At 48.8% G+C, this 22,622-nt stretch overlaps 1 protein-coding gene across 1 annotated transcript in view; it reads right to left on the bottom strand.

Annotated features, from left to right (window-relative positions):
• IPO4 (importin 4) overlaps positions 1–22,622 on the bottom strand; it is a 3,494,625-nt gene that overhangs the window by 1,050,081 nt on the left and 2,421,922 nt on the right. Inside the window, exon 19 of the mRNA XM_085624107.1 lies at positions 11,928–12,034. Coding sequence (XP_085480233.1) covers positions 11,928–12,034 — 107 coding nt within the window. The remainder of the gene's footprint in view (positions 1–11,927; positions 12,035–22,622) is intronic.

Genomic DNA, 22,622 nt, shown 5'->3' with positions numbered 1-22,622 from the left:
TTCTCCTTTCCGATCTTAGCCATAAACAGCTTAGCCTTTCTCTCCTTAAATGCTTTCGGATTCGTCCTCCTACAGCATACACAATCTTCAACATCGTGGTCAGACGAAAGGCACCACAAGCAATCCTCATGGGGGTCCGTCATCGACATATGGCCCCCACATTCCCTGTAGGGCTTAAAGCCCGACTTCCTCGTCGAGGACATTACAGATTTTACGAACAGTAACACCTAACAACTACAAAGTAGCAGGAGAGTACTGGAAAAACCGTTGCGCGTCAATGGCGCGGAAAAAAGGGAACTGACGTCATCACGCCGATGTGGTTCTCTTATGGCTCCGGTGACGTCAGTCGCGAGCGGAGCCGATGCATTATGACGTCGTCCACGTCGGCGTGGAGTGCTGGAGAAAAAAGTTCCGTGGAATGCTGGCGCAGGGGCTATTCACAAGGTGAGGAATACACTGGCAGATGTATCCATCAGAAAAACATATTTCCTTTAGTGCTAAAGCAATGAAAACGTGCCAGCAGCGCCTAAACGCACACTTTGTACTTGTAATCCTTGCTTACAAGAAGCATGGCTGGCAGTAAAAAAACAGGCTAAGTTACTACTAGCTTTGCTTCTCGTTAGCAACGACTATAAATACATACACACCGCTTGCAGGTTTTCAAAACACATAACTAAAAGGCATTGTCATTTACAATGCCAATTGCCCAAACTCTCGCAAATGCGAGACCTATCGCATTGCAAATGCTTGTTAATATATGCAAGTCACTCCTAAAGTAGGCCTCTCAAGTCCTCAGACAGGGTCCTGTACATTAAAAGGTACTTTTACATGTTCCAAATGTAAGAACCCAAAATTATTGTCTTTACTGTGGAAAGGATAGTAGCACAATTGGCAAGTACAGAGTTATAGGCTGCCATCTCACCCCTGCTATTTTCTGAACGAGACTATTAAAGTTAGCACTGTAAGGTATCAACAGAATCAGCGAATTAACGCAGATTTAATGGTTAAATTGAATTTAATGTCACTGCTGGGGAAAGAGCATCTTTAGAAGTTGCAACTTTTGTCACCCAAGATTTCTTGTGCCCATTTACAGTTGCACACAAGGTCTGTCCCTGAGATAGCCTTCTGCTGCCCTACTGGGGAGACGTGTGAACGACTCCCAGAAAAGATAGTAGAGGACTGTTACTGGGGGAGGTGTTAGGTCCCCCAGTCGTAAAGCAGCCTTTGAAGGGCAAGTAGAAAGCCCACGTAGGAAGGGCTACCCTATTGTTTAGGTACGTAGGCTTGCACTCAGGCAGGAGAGGGGAAACCAGTTGCCAAACGAACAAGTTACTTACCTTCTGTAACGATAGTTCTGTAAGAAACATTAGTTAGTTAGATTCCTTACCTTAGAATATCCCCAGGCGTCAGGCTGGCTCAGGAAAGATTTTCGTCAGCAATACCCATGCGCGTCGCTAGGCGTCGTCTGCGGCTCCGCGTCCATCGTCGGCGTTGTGATCGCCGGGATGACATCAGAGTACTTAGACGCCGCCCTCGCGCGCTGACGTCAGTTCTTGTACATAGCTTTCCGCGCCAGGAACGCAGAGCCATGCAAGAGACCGACACTGGAGCCATGAATCTAGGAACCTGAAAGGGATGACCTTAACCCTAGACATCAGTTTGCAGAACTGGGAGGAGGGTGGGGCAGTAAGGAATCTAACTAACGTTTCTTACAGATATATCGTTACCGAAGGTAAGTAACTTGTTCATCTGAAAGAAACACGTTAGTTAGATTCCTTACCTTAGAATAGATACCCCAGCAATACCAACCCCGGTGGTGGGTCTGTGAACCAAGATCACAACAGGAAGTCCTGGAGGACAGAACGGCCAAAGAAGCCATCTCTCCAGACTTGGCTGTCCAGGCAGTAATGCTTGGCAAACGTGTGCAGTGAGGCCCACGTAGCTGCCTAACAAATGTCCTGCAGAGGGACTCCCCGACCCAGGGCAGTAGTAGCCGCTGTGTCCAGAGTGGAATCGGCCCTCAGCCCCATAGGAGGCTCCTTCTTAGCCAAGGAATAACAGGTCTTAATGCACAGAACGACCCACCGAGAGATGGTTCGCTTGTGCACTGCCCGCCCCTTCATATAGCCCACGTAGCCAACAAAGAGTTGGTCGTCCACCCGGAACTGTTTCGTAAGGTCCAGATAGAAGGACAGTGCTCATTTTGGGTCCAGACGGTGGAGCCTCTCTTCCTCTTTCGAGGGATGCAGAGGCGAAAAGAAGGTGGGCAATGTAACAGACTGGCCGATGTGAAAGGCAGTTACCACCTTAGGGAGAAAGGAAGGACGAGTCCTGAGAACAACCTTGTCCGGATGGACAGAGAGGGAAGGAGGCTTAGAAGAGAGAGCCTGGAGCTCACTCACCTATCTAGCAGAGGTGATGGCAACCAGGAAAGCAGTCTTAAGAGTTAGAAGACAATTATGAAGTGGCTCAAAAGGAGCGCACATCAGATAGGTCAACACCAGGTTCAAATCCCACTGAGGCATTACGAAAGGGACAGGAGGAAGCATATGTCTTTAAGGAATCGAGCATCATCAGGGGACTTGAAAAGAGAAGGCTGATCAGGAAGCCGTAAGAAAGCAGAAACAGCTGAAAGGTATCCCTTGAGGGTGCCCAGAGCAGAGCCCTGCTGGGCCAGGGAAAGAAGAATGAGTAGAACCTTAGAAAGCGGGGCGGAAAGGGGATCCACAGCCTTTGCTGTGCACCATGCCACAAATTTGTTCCACCTGCAGGCGTATACTGTTTTAGTGGAGGGACGCCTGGCTGCCAGAATGATATCACAGACTTCAGGAGGCAAGTCAAATGGCATCAACTGTCGCCGCTCAATCTCCACGCATGGAGGTGGAGGCTGGACAGGTTCGGGTGGAGGACCGTCCCCTACTGCTGCGACAAAAGATCCTCCTGAAGAGGCAGTCGAATCGGGGGATTGATTGACAGACTGAGTAGCTCGGGATACCAGTATCGACTTGGGCCCGGTCGCGCATGATCTTCTTCAGCACTCTGGGCAGAAGTGGTATAGGCGGAAAGGCGTACAACAGACCGCAACTCCACTCGAAACGAAAAGTGTCGCCGAGCGAGTGCCGACTTGGAAATTTCAACACGCAAAATTGCTGACATTGCGCGTTCTCTTCAGTGGCGAATGGATCTAACCAAGGCTCTCACCACTGTTGAAAGAGACCTTGCGCCACGTCCGAGTTTAGACGCCATTCGTGATCCATCATGCACCTGCGGCTGAGTTCGTCCGCCCTGGCGTTCAGAGAACCCGCCAGGTGTTGAACCACCAAGGAAATGCCTTGATGTTCTAGCCATGTCCAGAGGCGAAGGGCCTCCTGACATAGGGTCCACGACCACACCCCGCCCTGTTTGTTGCAATACCACATGGCAGTGGTGTTGTCCGTGAACACCTGCACCACACTTCCCTGGACAACGGGAAGGAATGCCTTCAGTTCAAGACGAATAGCCCGGAGCTCCAGAAGGTTGATGTGAAGCCCAGACTCCGCGGGAGACGAGAGGCCTCTGATCTTCACCTCCCCCATATGGCCGCCTCATCCCAGAAGGAAGGCATCCGTCACCATGGTGTGGTCTGGTTGGGGAAGGGAGAGGGATCTGCCATTGGCCCATTCCTGGTTCGTTAACCACCACCACAGTTGTCGAGCAGTGCCCTCCGAATTCTGGACGCAATTGGACAGATTCCCCTGATGCTGCACCCACTGGAACTTCAGGTCCCACTGCACAGCACGCATATGCCACCTGGCATGATCGATCAGCAGGATGCAGGAGGCCATGAGGACCAGCAGCCTCAGGGCCATTCTGACTGAAACTCGGACAGAGGCTGAAAGAGCAGAATCATAGCCCGAATATCCTGGTCTCGCTGTTCGGAAGGATAGACCCCAAATTGCGTCCAGTCCAGAACCGCTCAGATGAAGAGGAGCTTCTGAGAGGGAATCAGGTGCGACTTCGGCACATTGATGGAGAACCCCAACATATGCAGGAGGTCGGCCATAGTCTGGAGGTGGAAGACGACTACCTGGGGCGAGCCCGCCATCAACAACCAGTCATCGAGATTAACAAATTTCTTACCTTCGGTAACGCTTTTTCTGGTGGATGCAGTATCTGCCTGTGGATTCCTCACCTTGTGAATATCCTCTGCGCCAGCAACATTCGGAAACTTTTGTAGCTCTCCAAGCCAACGAGGACGACGTCACAGAGGCACGGCTCCGGCTCCGCTGACGTCACTGGATCCATAAGAAGACCTAGTCGGCGTGATAACGTCAGTTCTGCCCTTTTTTCTGCCCTTTTTTCCGTGCATTCGAGGCACACGGATGGACTGACAGCAATATATATACAGTATACACAGTACATAATACACAATATACCACACACAGTGTGAAGATAATACAGGAAGGCAAAAGAAATAGCACTCTTCCTTTGACAGTAATAAATTAATTTTTAAACATTATCACTATTGTAGGTATACAAGGGTGGACAACGGGGAGGCGGGTTGGTCAGTGAGAAATCCACAGGCAGATATTGTATCCACCAGAAAAAGCGTTACCGAAGGTAAGTAACTTGTTCTTCTGATGGATACATCTGCCAGTGGATTCCTCACCTTGTGAAAAGATTCCCACAGCAGTCCCACTCCCAGAGGAGGGTGTCCACCCTTCTATACCAGAAAGTCCTGAAGGATGGAACGAGCAAAGTGTTCGTCCCTCCTCACCTCGGAATCCTAGCAGTAATGCTTCGCGAAAGTGTGGAGGGAGGCCCAGGTTGCCGCCCTACAAATGTCCTCCACAGGAACACCTCTAGACAAGGCAAATGTAGAAGACTTTGCCCTGGTAGAATGAGCCCTTATACCCTCTGGAGGTTCCTTACCGGCCAAAGAGTAACAAATCTTGATGCACAAGATAATCTATCTGGAAAGGGTGCGCTTGTGCACCGCTCTGCATTTGATGCAGCCAACAAAGCCCACGAAGAGCTGGTCATCCACTCAAAAGTCCTTAGTCCTATCGAGGTAAAAGCTCACTGCCCTCTTAGGGTCCAAGCGGTGAAGCCGCTCCTCCTCCTTGGAAGGGTGAGTGGGAGGATAGAAGGTAGGAAGGTTAATGGACTGCCCCAGATGGAAAGGAGTTACCACCTTAGGCAGAAAAGCAGCACTGTCCTGAGTACCATTCTTTCAGCATGAATGGTCAAGAACGAGGGTTTTGAACTCAGAGCTTGAAGCTCACTTACCCTCCTTGCCGAGGTAATAGCAATGAGAAAAACTTTTGAAAGACAACAGCCTTAAGGGACACTTGTGCAAGGGCTCGAAAGGAGAACCCACCAGGTAAGTTAAGACAAGATTTAAGTCCCATTGAGGCACAATAAAAGGAAAAGGCGGAAACTTATTTGTAAGGCCCTTAAGGAATCTTAATACAATAGATGACTTAAACAAAGACGGGTGATCCAGCAAGCAAAGGAAAGCCGACAAAGCCGTTAAAAATATCCCTTTACAGTAGCTACAGCAAAGCCCTGCTGAGCAAGAGAAAGAGCAAACTGAAGGATGTTGGATAAACGAGCCCTCAAAGGGTCAATAGACTTCTCTCCGCATCAAAGAACAAATTTAGACCACCTATAAGAATAGACAGATTTAGTGGAATGACGTCTGGCAGACAATATTACATCTACCACATCAGGAGGGAGAGAAAAAGAATTCAGGTTGCCCCGTTCAATCTCCAGGCATGAAGATGTAAGCTCTGGAGGTGGGGGTGTAGAACCTGCCCCTCCGACTGCGAGAGGAGGTCTGCCCTGAGGGAGACGGAGCGGAGGGTACGAGGAGAGGGGGAGAAGACACCCTTCTTGGCCAATACGGGGCGATCAATATGACTTGGGCCCGGTCTTGGCGAATCTTCCTCAGAACCCGAGGAATCAAGGGTATGGGAGCAAACGAGTAAAGGAGAAGAGAGTCCCATCTCCACTGAAACGCGTCCCCCAAAGCACCCTGCATCGGATACTGGAGACTGCAGAATGACAGGCAGTAAGCATTCTCGTGAGTGGCAAACAGGTCCACCCGAGGAGTTCCCCACATCCGAAAGACGTAACGAACCACCTCCGGATGGAGCCTCCACTCGTGGTCGGCGGAGAACTGCCGACAGACTGTCTGCACGCACGTTCAGAACTCCGGCCAGATGATTTGCCATCAGGTAAATATGTTGATCCTGAGCCCAGGACCAGAGACGCAGAGCCTCTCTGCAGAGACAATACGATCCCACTCCTCCCTGCTTGTTGACATACCACATCGCGGTAGTGTTTTCCGTCAAGACTTGAACCAACTGACCGCGAAGGGAGGAAGGCCTTGAGTTCCAAACGTATCGCCCGCAACTCCAAAAGGTTGATGTAAAACAACCTTTCTTCTGGAGACCAAAGATCCTTGACCTTCAGACCCCCAGATGAGCACCCCACCCTAAAGTGGAAGCATCCTTTATCACCGTGGCCACCGATGGAGGACGATGGAAAGGCTTTCCTTGAGACAGATTGCCCTCCACACTCCACCAAGACAGATCCGCTGCAGCTTCTCTGGAGATCCTCACAGACTCCCTGAGATCTTCCTTGTGCTGATACCACAGCCTGCGGAAGCACCACTGGAGGACCCTCATGTGCCAGCGTGCATGGTTGACCAACAGAATGCAGGAAGCAAACAGACCGAGCAGACGAAGGACCTTCAGGCCTGGAACGACCGCTCCATTGTAAAACAAGGGAATGATTTCCTGTTTGTCGAGAATCCTTTGTGGAGGTGGGAATGCTCGACACACAGTAGTGTCCAGTACCGCCCCTATAAACAGGTTGCGCTGACAGGGCACCAGGTGAGATTTGGGTACATTTATCGAGAAACCCAATTTGTACAACAGCTGGGTTGTAACTTGCAGATGATGAAGCACCTTCTCTGGCGACTCCGCTTTGATCAGCCAGTCGTCTAGATAGGGAAAAACTGGAATACCCGACCTTCTGAGATGGGCTGCCACCACTGCCATCACCTTGGTGAAGACTCGAGGTTGAGTAGTAAGACCAAACGGAAGGACCGCAAACTGCTAATGTTGCCACCCTACCGTAAAACGGAGATACTTCCTGTGCGACTTCAGGATTGGGATGTGGAAATACGCATCCTGCAAGTCGATGGACACCATCCAGTACTCCTGTTGCAGCGCTTGAAGAACCTGCGCAAGGGTGCCAATCTTGAACTTCTTTTGCTTCAGAAAAAATTCCAGATCCTGAGGTCCAGGATTGGACGCAGCCTGACATCCTTCTTCGGAATCAGGAAATACCGGGAGTAGCATCCCTGACCCCTTTCCTGCTCCGGAACCACCTCTATCGCACCTTTTTTTAGTAACGTTAGGACCTCCTCCTGTAGGAGAAGAAGATGGTCCTCTGAGCAACCACCTTGGTGAACAAGTTACTTACCTTCGGTAACTATGTATCTGTAAGAAACATTAGTTAGTTAGATTCCTCACCTTAGAATATCCCCAGGCGTTAGGCTGGATCCGGAAAGATTTTTTGTAGCAATACCCCTTGCGCGTCGCTAGGCGTCGTCTGCGGCTCTGCGTCCGTTGTTGGCGTAGTGCGCCGGAATGACGTCGTCTGAGTACTTAGACGCCGCCCTCGCGCGCTGATGTCAGTTCTTGTACATAGCTTTCCGCGCCAGGAACGCAGAGCCATGCAAGAGACCGACACTGGTGCCAAAAAGTCTAGGGCCCTGAACAGGATGACCTTAAGCCTAGATGTCGGTTCGCAGAGCGGGGAGGATGGGTGGGTCGGTGAGTGTAGGAAGGTGAATATCTGACTATGGTTACCCCTAACTTTTTGTCTAGTGTCTAGCTGGTTTTTCCACTTAGTTGGCCTGAGATCCTGCCATTCAGGGTCTCAGGCTGTCTGCTCTCTCTTTAAAATGGACCCCATGTACCCTAGGTACATACCCAATTGGTAAGGGTCACCTTATTGGACACTGTACAGTGTACCCTAGGTACCCAGGGCAAAGGTGTACCCTAGGCCTCCCAGGGGCTGCAGCATGTATTATGCCACCCCTGGCCTGGCCTTCCAATCAAACACAACTGGCTGATCACTCAGCTGGGGCAAGGTCGTGTAATCACCCCTTGCTTAGATATAGTATACCTATATCTACCCTTAAACCAGACACATGTGTACCTGTGAGCCACTCCTATGGTAGGCCTTAACAATCCTGGAGGCAGAGTGCTTGGTAACATGTGAGATGGTGCTCTAGCATGAGCTGAGCCTGTCTGCAGCTTTCGGAGCCATGTCCTTATAGCTGTTCTATGATATAGCCTACCATATACTCTTATAGTGCCTTATAATCTTAAACGGTTATGGTAACTATGGTTTGGCTTTATCAAAACATGTCGTGTAAGGTGTCTAACACTTTGGAATAATACCCCCATACCATTTCTGGTGATGAGGATATTATTCCTCCCTTCTAGAGGGAGAGACATGTTAAAATCCTACTTTGCTGTTTAACTCTGACCAAAGCCTCGGCATCACAAAATGGATACTGCTGCCACAGACACGAGTCTGACCTCCTGCAGCTGGGAGCCCTCCCAGCCAGGGAGGCCTGGACAATAGGTTTCCTGCTTGGGGAGGTGCTAGCACCTCCCCAGACAGACTTTAGTGTATTGGGGCAGGGAGGGCTGAAAGGAATGAGACATGCCTGGGGCACACAAGGTGTCCCATGCATAGTCCAGTTCAAACCGGCGCTGGGGTACTCCAGCCCCAGCTATGGCGCGAAACTGGACAAAGGAAAGGGGGTGTAGCCACCCCCCTTCTTGGTCCCACCCATAGGAGGGACCTTGCAGGTAGCCCAGCCCACTAGCCCAGTATATCAGTAGGTAGCTGAGCCCTGCAAATTAGATTATCCTGAATCTGCAACTTGAACAGAAACTCTGGACCTTCGACATTCGACCTCAGGAAGAAGACTGAAGAAATCTCCCTTGTGGCCAAGGAGTGACCACCCTGGGCAACCAGGCACCATCCAGCGACCGCTGCTTGCTTTGCAACTGATCCTACGAAGGACGACTGCAGAGACTGACAAGCGCCGAGACTTCCAGACACCTCTGAACCAGATCCACCTCTACAGCAAAGCTGAGACCCGTGGAGGCGACGAGGGACCGGCGACTTGGGAAAAGTGGCTAGTAACTGACTAGCGTGACTTCTGAGGCTTCCTCGAGGCTTTGCTTGGGGAATTGAGAAGCCCCCATCCCGAGCACCATCTGCAAAGAAGATCAGCTCCCCACACTTCATGTGTTCTGCGCGGGGCCCTTCTGCACCTGAGTTGCTCAACGTGTTGTCCGGTTGCTGGCCTGTTGGCTAGTGACCTCTGCGACGACGAACCTTTGATTTCACCTTGCTGGTCCGGCTCCTCCAGACTGGCACTCACTCCTCTGTGAAAGAGAAGCACCCCAGACACTCCTGGTCTGCACCAGAAGCAAGTCCTCCATTCTGCGTGGGTTCCGCTTGCCAAGGCTTGTTGGGTCCTAACTCGACATCGACGCCGCCGACAGCAAGAGCCTTCGTGGGACAGCTCACCTCCTGGTCCTGGTCGTCCTCGACGTCTCCTGGTACCCGTGGCTGCTGCGACAAGCTTCACCTCTTCACCTGCATCTGCACGACATCGCCTGGTTCCTTCCCAGCTCCTGGCTGGTGACCTAGACTCTGTACCTTCTGCTTGCAGGTATCCTTCCTTCTTGATTCCATCCTTGGGATCCACCGGACACTCTTCACTGACTGCCTGTCAGAAACTTTCCTTCAGGCATCCATAGAAGTCCACGACGCAACCCGACGCAAGTTCACACCTATGCACCCGCAGCCCGTGGGCTAGGTAACTTGAGTACTCCGGTGCTCACAAGGGTATTGACTATCCTAGGGTCTAGTTTCCAAGTCTCGACTTCCTAGCTATTCCAGAAGTGTCCTAAAACTGTTAAATTCTAAGAACTTCTATTTCTATCGACTTTTACGCATTACGCGTGAGTGTTTCCACTCTGCACCTGAATCCCGTGGGCCTCCCACTTCCTAACCTTTGGTAGTATAGTGTAGCCCCAGCGATTCCCTAGGCCTAGGCCTATCCTGTATTCGTGACAGTAGTCCTCATACCACTTACTTAGTATATGGTTTGCGTGGCCCCTAGGGCCTAACTGTATTACTAACCTGTGTGACTTAATGTATGCTTAAATAAGACTGTGTTGTACTTACCTCGAATCTCATAAAGAGTGCTGAGGGTTTGACTAGAATAAATGCATTCTATTTTTATATATATCTGTTGTGGTGTCCTTTCATTTGGTATTCAAGGGATTACATATGGTATAACAGCTGGCTTCACATGCCATACAGAGTTTAGCCTAAGACTGCTCTTGTCCATGCTACCACTAGGATAGCTGGTCTATAAGGTTGACTTTACAACCAATCACCATAAGGGTTGTTTGGACTGATACAAGGTGTACACTAGAATTAGTGACATCATATATCAGGCCAATTTCTCACAACAACTCCCTGTGACATTATACCCATTGTTCTGCCTTCCCCTGCCTGAGCTTGGCTCAGCTGCAGGAGGGCAGTAACAGGTCTCTGGCCGGTAGCAGCCCTGGCTTGCTGTCCAGGTCTGGAAGACTGGTACCGGGAGTACTGAGGGCCTAACAGAGGGCCTTTCCAGTGCTTGGAATCATACCTCCTACACCATTTATGGTGTGGGGGTATGATTCCAACATGTTTGATACCAAACATGATAGGATTCGTTGCAGCCAGTTTTCTAGGTGGTCACCGAGTAATGACGCGGTGCCCCTCTATATGTCCTATGGCTGTCTCACAGCCCGGGAGAATGGACTCCGTAGGTCGTAGGGATGTGCTGCTCATGCAGGGGCACCCTCTTACTTAGAAACAAGCACCCTGGCTTCAGAATTGCAAAGGCCTAATATAAGAGTGACCATTAGGTTTTAAGTACAGTAAACATAGATATAGGTAAACCTATATCTTTCGTAAATGGTGCTAGCATCAGCTAACACAGGCTGCAATGGCAGGCCTGAAGGTATAGTTTGGGTGGTCTCCCATGGACAGGATAAAACATGCTTCGGCCCATGGGGAACCCCTGGTGTACCTATGCCCTGGTTACCCTAGTACCTTATTCTAGTGTCCAATCTGGGATGTTCCTAAGCATTTCCCAAACCAATTTAGGGGCGAAAGCACAGAGACTGGGGTCCTTCTTAGCAGGATCCCAATCAAACTAATCAGAAATAGCATAGCACCAGGCAAAAGTGGGGGTAGCAATGCAGAAAGATCCTACCTTCCTACACTCCCTGAAAACATCTGGTAAAACAAGCTGCTTAATACTCCTTCTGGATAAGCATGAAGGCTGCTCTCCACAGCTCCCCCTTACAAAGCGTTCTATGGTTGTCTAAGACCACTAAAATCACCATAAGGATTGCCTGGATTAGTGCAAAGTGCTCCACTTAGATAAGTGTGCACCATATACTAAGCCAGCCCCCTAAAATATAAAAAAAGGAAATGGATTGGGCATGCAAATGTGCAGATAAAGAGTACGAAACGCATAAATGTGTGGTCCTAACAGCCACTAGGTACCACAGCAATGTTGGGGATGGGAAACAGGCTAGAATGTTAGTGTAGGAAAGTTTCCTTTGTTCTCCAATCTAAGAGGACACTGCTCAAGACTCCAATACCAACTCCTTTCATTGAGATAATGATGAAAAGTCAATACTTCTTTTCAACAGAAAATAGAGAGCTCATCTTCCACAATCTACTCCTAAATGAATCAGAAAACAATTAACACCCATGCAAACTATTGGCTAATGTTGAAAGCTTCTTTGTCACATTTAATCAGACCCTAAAATTCTCCCTACCCCTCAATATCAGGATCTTGATCCTCGTCAATGCTGGTGTCTTCTTCAGCCGGAGTTTCGTCTTCATCTTCAAAGAGCGTGAAGGTTTTATTTTCGCTGTAGTGAGGCTGAAGCAGAACGGTAAAACAAAGTGTGAGTAGATGGGAGATGAGAGAGTAAAGAAAAAAGAAAGGACGAAGTTAAAGAACCCCTCAAAGAGGGGATTGGTGCGATGGAGAGAGAAAGGCCAACAGAGTGCAATTTGAATCCTCAATGCTGGTTGCAGTAACTTGGCATTTAACACCGCCCTTGCAATAAAATCCCCTCTGTGTACATGTTGAAAGCAAACAAGTACAATAGGGGAAGAGGCGGGAGTTGTTTCATAAACATTTTGCAAGAAAAATAAAAGGGTACATTTTGAACAAAGGGCTTTTTAATTATTCAAAACTGAATACATTTCACAAGCAATATTCGAAAGAGACTTAAGCAGCTACACTATGTAGCCTGCCTTTTAAAACCAAGGGCTTTAGCACCCCAGGTATATTCAAAATCAGTGCTGAAAAGATCTGCTAGATTTCTAGAGGTGGTGGTGACACTTTCAGCATGTTGGGCTGGCGGAATCCAAACTTCACCCACATTTTCTGAGCAGTCACTTACTACAACAGAAGACTCCCCTTGCACCACAACAGACCAGCCCTGAGAGGTCATCAGAAGCTGGTAAATGAGTTTGTGGCTTCACTGTAAGTGCTACCTACTTAGCAAAACCATCAGGAGTATTAGGCATTGTCCCACCTCGTAGATGTAAGTCCCCAAGCAATTTCCCACAATGAGAACAGTGCCACTGATGTCAAATGGCAGTTGGCCCATCAAGTCTTCGGCAAACACACTCTTGTAGAACATTGGGTATTTTCACCCACTTGGAGGGCTAGGCTAAGGAATCAGTCTAAGGAATCAGTGTGATGGAAAAATATTTGCAGGTTAATGGCCTTGTGCCAAATATGCAAAGAGGGTTACAATTCTGGCAATTAGGAGCAGGGCTAGACTCAGCTAGAGACGCTGCACTACAAAGACAGTCCCCCATCTGTGTTCACATTTCCTATCATCCTGAGAATAGTGAAGGAGGAAAGTGTCTGACGTACCATATTCCAGGTCTACCATGTGGGGTTTGACACCCTAGGTTCAATGAACTCCTTGTCTGCATTGTCTTCCGAGGCTCATAAGCCCGCTTACTTATCAGCAAAGTGTTGGTTCAAACCAATTCTCAAGACCCCCTGAAGCAGGCATACATTTTAGAGAGATCGACTGCTTTCATTACAGTGGAGCGTTCACACAGAATGCCTCCTATGTCTGTGAATCCTCTGGACTCTCAAAACCTTTAACAAAATTATGAAAAGTATAATCCTGAGCTGGTAATGAGATTCCTCAGACAGGGATTATAGTAATCTCCGTACTCACCTCTGCCTCTTTTCTGATCTCCAGTGTTTCTGACTCTCTTGAAGCTCTCAGTAACCAGCACCTCTTTTTATGGTGAGGGTGAGACTCAAACCTTGGAGGTATTAGCAAATTTCAGTGCAAAAACGAGCATTTAGCTACCCAAAAATCAGAATAAGTTATCATACCTAAACTCTGCATCAAGTAGTATCATTAGTCACAAGTCCACCTATATCAACCCGCTATCGGCCACTGGTTGAAGCTTTAGAAAACATAGCAGCAAATACTTAATCACGAAAAACTTCTGCACATCTAGAAAACAAATCTTAACGAGAACGCAGAGACAGGAGTTATAATGGAATCCATGCTACACATGCCATGATGAAAAAGTCACTTACCTTTGGAAACACCTTTTCTGGTAGAGACTTCATCTAGCCACAGATTCCTTACCTTTGAAAATCCCAAGGCATCACACTGGATTCTCAAGATTTTCACGCAGTACCCCTGTGCTCCGGTAGATGGCATCATTCAGCTCTGCGATGATCACATAGTCCGCATCGGAAGTGATGTCTATATAGGCACACCCTCGGCAATCTGTCACTTTTGCGACTTTCGAAGCGTGGACCCACAATGAGAACTGACCACTGGTGCAGAAAAGATTAAGGTCCTGAAAAGGGTGTCCCATACACCTGAACCAGTTTGCGGAGTGGGCAGGATGAAAGGGTCGGTAAGGATTCTGCGGCAAGATAAAGTGTCTACCAGATAAGGGGACAGTGAAGGTAAGTAACTTGTTCATCTGATAGAGACTAATAGCTGATACCGGAGTAATATGTCCCTGTAGGTGGGTCTGCGAAACAGATTAAACAAAAAAGTCCTGCATCAGCGAACGGGCAAAGTGCCCGCCAGGATCGACCTGACTGTCCAGGTAGTCATGTTTTGTGAACGTGTGCAATGATGCCCACGTCACTGTCTGACATATGTCCGGGAGGGAGAGAATGACGCATGCTAAGACAGAGGTGACACCACAAGCCCTCAGGGGGCTATTTCTTGGCCAATCCGTAGCAGATTTTAATGCTCAGGACAATCCATCGCCAGATGGTTCACTTCTGAAAAGCCATTCCTTTTTTTTCAGCTCCGATACAGCCCACTAAGAGTTGATCATCTAAATGGAACTCATTTGTGTGGTTAAAGTAGAACTACAACACTCTCTTTGGGTCCAGAAGGTGGACCCTCTCCTTCTTTTTGGAAGGGTGGGGCAGAGCAGAAAGTAAGTAGAGTAATGCTCTGGCCTACGTGGAAGGGAGTCACAACCTTTGGAAGGAAGAAGTCACATGTCTGGAGGACCAGTCTGTCCAGGTAAAAGGAGGTATAGGGAGGGTGCACAGAGAAGGGCCTGCAATTCAATTACCATCCTGGCTGATGTGATGGCCACTAAAAAGTCAGTGCTAATGGTCAGCAATCAAAGAGAGCAATCGTGCAAAAGTTTGAATGTTGGGTGGGGAGAAAATTGCTGGAGACCACTAAGGAACCTGGCTCCAACAGAGGATTTGAAAAGAGAATGTTGGTCTGGCAATTTTAAGAATGTAGAGATAAAAGAGTTACCCTTTGACAATGCCAATAGAAGAGCCCTGTTGGGCTAAAGATAGAGTACATAAAGAAGTTTGGACAAAGGTGTAGAAAGTGGTTCAACATTGTGGGAAGCACACCATGACAAGTGTATCCCAATTGTAGGTGTATACAGACTTGGTAGCAGGATGCCTGGCTGCCAGAATAACTTCACAGACTTCAGGTCAAAAACTGTTAAATGTTGCCGATCAATCTCCACGCATGCACGTGGAGGGTGCGCAGGTTCAACTGCAGAACCCTGCCTATTTTCTGCGGCAGATGATCACCTGAAGATGCGGACTGACTGAAGGACCGATGGTCATGCTCAACAGCTCAGTATACCAGACTCTCTGTGCCTAATCCAGGGCCACAAGAATGAATTGGGCCCAATGATTCTTAATCTTCTTCAGAACTCTAGGCAGGAGTGCTATTGGCAGAAAGTCATAAGATTTAATTGAGCGTACATATCACCCGGGGGTCTCAAAGCGCTAGCGAACACCGGTGAAGGGAAAAATAGACGACTGACAGAAGGAAAAAGGCAGTCAAAAGAGACACGTTTACAGCCTGGTACAGAACGGTTTGTGGTCCGTAACCATTGTAGGAGAGTATGATCTGCTTCTTATAGTTACTCCCACTTTTTGCTGATGTTTCACTGTTTTCGACTTAAGTCTGACTGGACTCCTGCTATCCAGGACCCCAGTCTAGCTGCTTTCTCCTCTAAATTGATTGCATGTACTTAGGTACACTCCAGATTGGATTCTGGGGTACCCTTATAAGTCCCTAGTATACTATGTACCCAGAGCATAGGTACCCCAGAGGCCTCCCAGGGGCTGCAGCATGTATTGTGCCACCCCTAAGAGACCATTCAAACTGATACCACAGGTCTGCTACTGCAGCATGTGTAAGGTGGTGCATGCACCCCTTACTTAGATATAGGTTCACTATATCTATTCTAAATCACTGCACACATAAACCTATCAGTCACCCCTATGGCAGGCCTTACCAATCCTGAAGGCAGGGTGCTGGGTTTTATGTGAGAGGGTGCCCATGCATGAGCAGAACCCCTCTGCAGCCTTCGGAACCTATTTTCCGGGGTTGTTTGTGATGCATTCAACCATATACATTTAAGTGCATTATAACCTCGCTGTAAATGCTAACTTTAAAACGTCTGCTTAGAAACATGTTGTGTTTGGTGTCAAACACCTTCAAATCATACCTCCACACCAGTAACTGGTGTGGGAGGTATGATTCCTCCCTTGTAGAACCACTACTGTGGGTCGGCGGGCTACCCGGTACCAGCTTTCTCGACCTGGGTATCACAAAATGGATGCTGCCAGCCACAGATACGAGTCTGCCCTCCTTCTGCTGAGCCAAACTCGAGCAGGGGAAGGCTTGACAATAGGTTTCCTGTCACAGGGAGGTGTGACCACCTCCCAGACAGGCTTTAGTGTATTGGGGCTGGGTGGGTGCCTCAGAGTGCCAGAAAGACTGCACTGGGGGTACATTTGGTGTCCCTGTGCATAGTCCAGCTCAAACCGGTTGCAGGAGCCATTTGCTCCTGCGCGAAACTGGACAAAGGACATGGGTGTAGCGACCCCTCTGTCCTGACCCTCCCATAGGTGGGTCCCCAGAGTTTGTCACACCCCTTCCTTGGTTACAGAGTAGGAACCCTGACTACAGGACTTTACATTTTACCTGGACTAAACTCTGCTACAGAAACCAAGTACTTCGACGATCTGCACTACGCTGGATGACTGAAGAATCTCCCTTGGAGTAAAGGAGTTACTCCCCTGCAAGGCAGGCACCTTTAACGCATCTGACTGGTTTGCATCTCCCGAGCTCCTGAGGAATCCGAAGATTTCTGCAACACAGGAGGTGGGTTTCCGAGGTCTCTGAGGTCGATCTGCTCTCTCAGCAATTCTGAGACCAGTATCCCTCGTGAGGACCATGCAACCCGAACAACTGTGCACCGCGCACTTTTGCAGCAGCATATGCTTTTTGGCAACCCCACAGGCTGTGCTTTGGGCTACATGTAGTCCTAACCCCGAGCTGTATTTCCACCGAAGATTTCCGGCCTACTCTCCACGAGTGTTCTGTGGGCTGGTATTTCGTGATTCAGCACGAGGTCCCTTCGCGATCCCTGGCCCGTTGGCCAGTGGGTCCCTGTGAAGGTAAATTTGACTTTCCTTGGTCTTTCCTGGTTGCTCCAGACCTGCCCTGACTCTCCATAGCTTGGGAAGTCCCCAGGACCTTGCTGGTCCTCACTGAACCTGATTTCCTCTGCCCGCATGGGTTGCTGTTGCCAAGGCTTGTTGGTGTTCAATCCAGACACTGACCAACCCCCCAAGAACCCGACATCTTTCATGGGACAACTCACCTCCAGACTTTGGTCACCGCAGAAGTCTCCTGGTCCCCGTGGCTGCAGAGTCTAGCATCGCGTCATCTCACCTGAAGCACCTGACATCGTAGGCATTCGTCTATTGTGCCCCTGGTCACCCTGAAGTGACCCCAGACTCTGTCCCCTCTGCTTTCAGGTTCTTCTCACCTCGGATCCAGGCTTGGATTCCACCGGACACTTCTCATCTTCCCGGCAGCAGTACTTTTCGGCATCACACCATTGAAAACGACGAAGGTTTCTGACATCACTTGACCCCTATGTACCCGGCTCCTATGGGATAGGTAACACGGGTACCTTGGTACTCTCAAGGGTGCTGGCCTTAGAACCTTCTATGTTTGAAAGGGTTTGCTTAAAGTCCTCTCCGAAGTGTCCTTAATCTTTAAAGTTCCAACCGCGACTTTCTCATAGAGTTGTACAGAGCTCGTGCCTGTGTTCACACACTGCACCCGTCCTCCGTGGGTCCCTTGTGTCACTACTTTGGGTGGTTCCTTGGGGTCCCAGCAATTGTACGTGCTCTAGGCACTGTGTCTAGTTAAGTCGAGGTTGTTATACCACTTTTAGTATATGGTTTGGTCTCCCCCTGGAGCCCACTGTGTATTGTGCTATTTACTGTCGTTCTAGCGATTTAATATTGTGTGCTTTGTGCTCTAATCTTATAATGAGGTTAGTAGAGAGTGTTTAGTAATAAAGACATATATTTTATATATATCTTGTGTGGTTCTTCCTTCATTTGGTAATTTAGGAGGTTCTGATCTGGTAAAACAAGCTGCTTTACATTCCTTCGAGACTTAGCCTGAAGGCTGTTCTCCATAGCTACCACTACGATAGCTTTCAATAAAGGTTGTCTTTAACCTAATCATCAATAAGGGTTGTTTGGATTGGTACAAGGTGCCCACTTTAATTAGTGGACAGCATATACCAGGCCAACTTCTCACAACCACATGAAGCTGCAAAGGGAGTTCATTCCAAAAGACAGGAGCCAGATGAGAAAAGGATCTACCGCCATTCCTGGTGGTGCGAATCCTGAAGGGGGTAAGAAGATGTTTAGTTCCTGACCTGAGAGTCCTATTAGGTAAGTACCAGTTCAGTACAGGAGGCCTGTAGGAAGTCGGATCTGTATGTGTTATACCACTGACTGTACAGGGCTCAATGTAAACCCAAAGAGCTCTATTTATGTTAGTGTGGGCGAGCAGCCTAAGGCCTAACACAGAGGAGTGTAAGACATTCATTATGCACACAGTAATCAATAAAAGACACACGACTCAAAAAGGAGAACCACATCAATGTTAGAAAAATATGCCTTTTTGCAAGTTCTATTTTAAGATCAAGATGTACGCAAAAAGGTAAGTACATTTTTCAGGAAAAATACTTTACACTTTGAAAAGTGTACACTGCAATTTTAGGGCTGTGCAATGTTATCCTATTGAGAAAAACAGGAATGCAGTTTTTCAGGTAAGTACATATAGTCTTCTGGGTTTCAGGTTCAGGTCGACCACAGGCAAGGTTCAGATTGGCAGTAAAGTTGCGCCACCAGCGGCCGGTTGCAGAGGTCAGATTTGGGGTTGGGTGCCCAATGTTAACCAATAGAGACTGGGGGTGCGCAAAGATGCGCTGCTCACAGGTGAGTTAAGTGGTGTCAGGGGTCGATATCCTCGTGTAAGTATGGGGGTGGGAGAGGGTGGCACAAGGCAGCACCAAACTTACACCCTCAGTGGGACAGGGGCGATCGGGTGCAGAGTGCCAACACAGTATCGAGCATACACTGTTAACCAATGGGGGTGAACAGTCTGGAAGAAAGGCTGCAGGCTCATGCCAGGAGACCAAATGAAGAACAAGCATAGGTCTTGCATTTGTTGGAGCTGGAACTATTGGCATTGTAGAACAAGTTACTTACCTTCGGTAACGATCTATCTGTAAGAAACATTAGTTAGTTAGATTCCTCACCTTAGAATATCCCCAGGCGTCAGGCTGGATCCGGAAAGATTTGTGTCAGCAATACCATTGCGCGTCGCTAGGCGTGGTCTACGGCTCCGCGTCCGTCGTCAGCGTCGTGATCGCCGGGATGACGTCGGAGTACTTAGACGCCGCCCTCGCGCGCTGACGCCAGTTCTTCTACATAGCTTTCTGCGCCAGGAACGCAGAGCCATGCAAGAGACCGACACTGGTGCCAAAAAATGCTAGGGCCCTGAAAGGGATGACCTCAACCCTAGATATCGATTCGCAGAACGGGGAGGATGGGTGGGTCGGTGAGGTATCTAACTAACTAATGTCTCTTACAGATATATCGTTACCGAAGGTAAGTAACTAGTTCATCCAGGAGCGGAGGCCCACCTTAGGGAGCGGGTCCCTAGGAAACCTCATTGCTGAAGATGTAGGAACATGCACCGAAGTGCAGTATAAACGTTGTAAGAAAAAACACCACCGTGCAGAACGATGGAAAGCTTGAATATAAGGCACCCAACTGCTCACTGAAAAACGAGGATATAGGACCAGACCTCACAGAAGCGAAGAGAGGTGGAGGTGTGTAGAAAGGGATACCCAATGGGCAATCTGAGGATATATATATATCACTGTGTGGTGAAGTGCATCTTCAATTTTAATGAAAGGTAAGCTTTAAAAGAAGCACCAATATGGAGCAATTCAGGTTGATAAAGGCAGCTTGACTGCTGAAACGCGTCCCTGCTCGTGTGTTTGTGCTGTAACCAACGCAATAAACGAGAGAACCCCCACAAAAACGAGTGCTGGCTCCTCAATCAGAAACGGTTGGGGAATATTCGAAATCTATTTCTAGGTGATAGCGGTAGCACCCCTCTTCAAGCACCACCAGCGATCTGGCAGTACACCGCAATTTTGTATTTTGGATCTTAAGACAGGCGTGCCCCCATGTAAGGAGTGTGGCAAAGGAGACGATGAGAAGGCGCATGTGGAGGAGATAGTTCGGGCGCTGGGGGAGAAAGCATCCTTGGCGGGGACTGGAACTCCTCTACCTAAAAGCACATCCTCACCTTGGTATAATCACTCCTTGGAGCTGGACACCACAGATGGCACTGGCCAAGGAAGCGGTGGTTTTGTGGGACCGTACCATTGCTTATAGGGATTGGTTGCACCGGACACACGAAGTTCTAGCTTCATGAAAGTCGCCGCTGTAAATCTCTTTCCTTTGTATTTGGGCAATTGGTTCGAAACAACGAGCTGTCTCCTAGTACAGAATAGGATCCCCTCGAAGATATACGTGCTCCAAGGAGTTGACAGGATACGTAAGTTAGCAACGCTTTCTGAAGTAAAAGTGTGTAAACTGGTCAAATGTGTGACTTATTTTTTCCTTAAAAAAAAAAAAAAAAATCAGTATTATGCTTTCATGTGCAGTTGGAGGACTTATAATAATCTGGTCCGGGTCTTACATGTTACATAAAGCATGCTGGGAACTGTTTTGGAATAATATAAACAGGACGGTAGCACTTTAAATAACACAGTTAGTAAATAACCTCTAGGCAAATTTGATTTGCAGGCTTTATGCTGTTGTGGTTGTTTCGGAGTATATTTTGTTATGCTTCTGTATAAAAACGAACAGCATTTTGCCCACATGCTTGTAGTTACCCAATCACTGTGAGGTGTAGTGCATCTTCAATTTTAATGAAATGTAAGCTTTAAAAGAAGCACCAATATGGCGCAATTCAGGTTGATAAAGGCATGACTGCTGAAACGCGTCCCTGCTCATGTGTATGCTGTAACCAACACAATAAACGAGAGAACCCCCACAAAAACAAGTGCTGGCTCCTCAATCAGATACGGTTGGGGAATATTCGAAATATATGTATATATTTATCTATCTATCAAAAGGGCCCAGCCACGAGACCACGCAGCTGCGGGTACTATAGGAGGACCCGCCTGATGCACCCGGGGCAGAAGGCAGATTCATTTTGAAGCGTGTTTAAATACACTAAAAAGAGATAGTACAAGGAAAAAACCCTAGAAGAGGAGAATGAGGCACACCCGCAAGGCTCAAGCAAGGCGATACATGTGGCGTGTAGGAGGCAGTGCCAGAAGGCACAACACTGAAAACCATCCAACGGTAAGCAAATGGCGTCAGTAGACGTAGGGAGCCCAAGAGGACCTCCACGCCTGCCTGGTGCAGAGCTACACAATAGCATACAGGTACCCCACCTGGAGTATATCACACCCCCAAGAAAAACAGGGGAACACCTCTTAAGGTAAATCACAGTCCGAGGACAGAAAAGAACAACCTGTGGAACACCATCACAGCAGGCTTACTGCCACCCCAAAAACACATAGTCCAACAGGCGGACGTTAAATGAAAGTGTAACCACCGCATGATATGACAACGTGAGACCCGCTAAGTACAGACCTATGGGGGAGGGCGAAAGCCCGCAAGGAGGCGCTGAACTGCCGAATCGGTGTAGGCATCAAACAAAAGGACCCCATCAAAGGGCAGGTCAACAAGGCATTCCCGGATATTCTCCGGGAAGACGCCATCCCGCAACCAAGCATGGCGTTGTAGTGCAACCGAACCAGCCATAGCTCGGCCTAAGGAAACCGAGGTATCCAGGGCCGAGCGGATAGTAAATGCCGCCAGATCAGGCCATCACGGATAAGACGGAGGAGGTCAACACGAGCACCCTCAGACATGGAAGACAGAAGAGACTCGGCAGAGTCCCAAAGGGCAGAACTAGCACGAGCCAAGACACACACTGTATTGAGTGATCGAAGTGCTGCGCTAGTGGAGGCGAAAATATTACGACTCCAGCCATCTGGACTCCCGGGAAGGAGAAAGCAGCAGCTGAGGCAAGGAAGGAAAAGCAGCTTGTAGAACCAACCCCTGAACGTCTACAAATAGGCAAACTGGATCGTATGGAGAAGGGCGGTGGCGGTGCATGATAGAACGAGCCACCGGATCACACGATGCCGGACGAGCCCAGGTGCCCAGAAGGGAATCATAAAAAGAAGCTTCGAAAGGCAGAAGCGGCTCTACATTCCCCGAACCGTGGTGAAGGACATCCAACAGAGGGTCAACAGGCAGAGGGACCGAAGGGGGCTGCATACTCAGAATGCGGGGGGCCAAGGAAACAACTCTTATAAATGCCGCACCAGCCTCGGTAGCCCTCCGAGGAGGCGACAGTAACTCATCTGTGGGTGAGGGCTATAAACCGAGCCTCCCACCCCAAGGAGGTTGCCCGATGAACGGAGGATGAGACCAATGTCTAAATGAAGGAAGCCCCATGGGCGAATGAGGGTCCTGATGGGGTTCCTGAGGAGGCGGAAAA

This window comes from Triturus cristatus, chromosome 1_1 (genome assembly GCF_964204655.1).
Source record: "Triturus cristatus chromosome 1_1, aTriCri1.1, whole genome shotgun sequence".
Lineage (NCBI taxonomy): Eukaryota > Metazoa > Chordata > Amphibia > Caudata > Salamandridae > Triturus > Triturus cristatus.
Note: the sequence above shows the minus strand (reverse complement) of the source record. Positions and strands in the feature narration are given on the sequence as shown.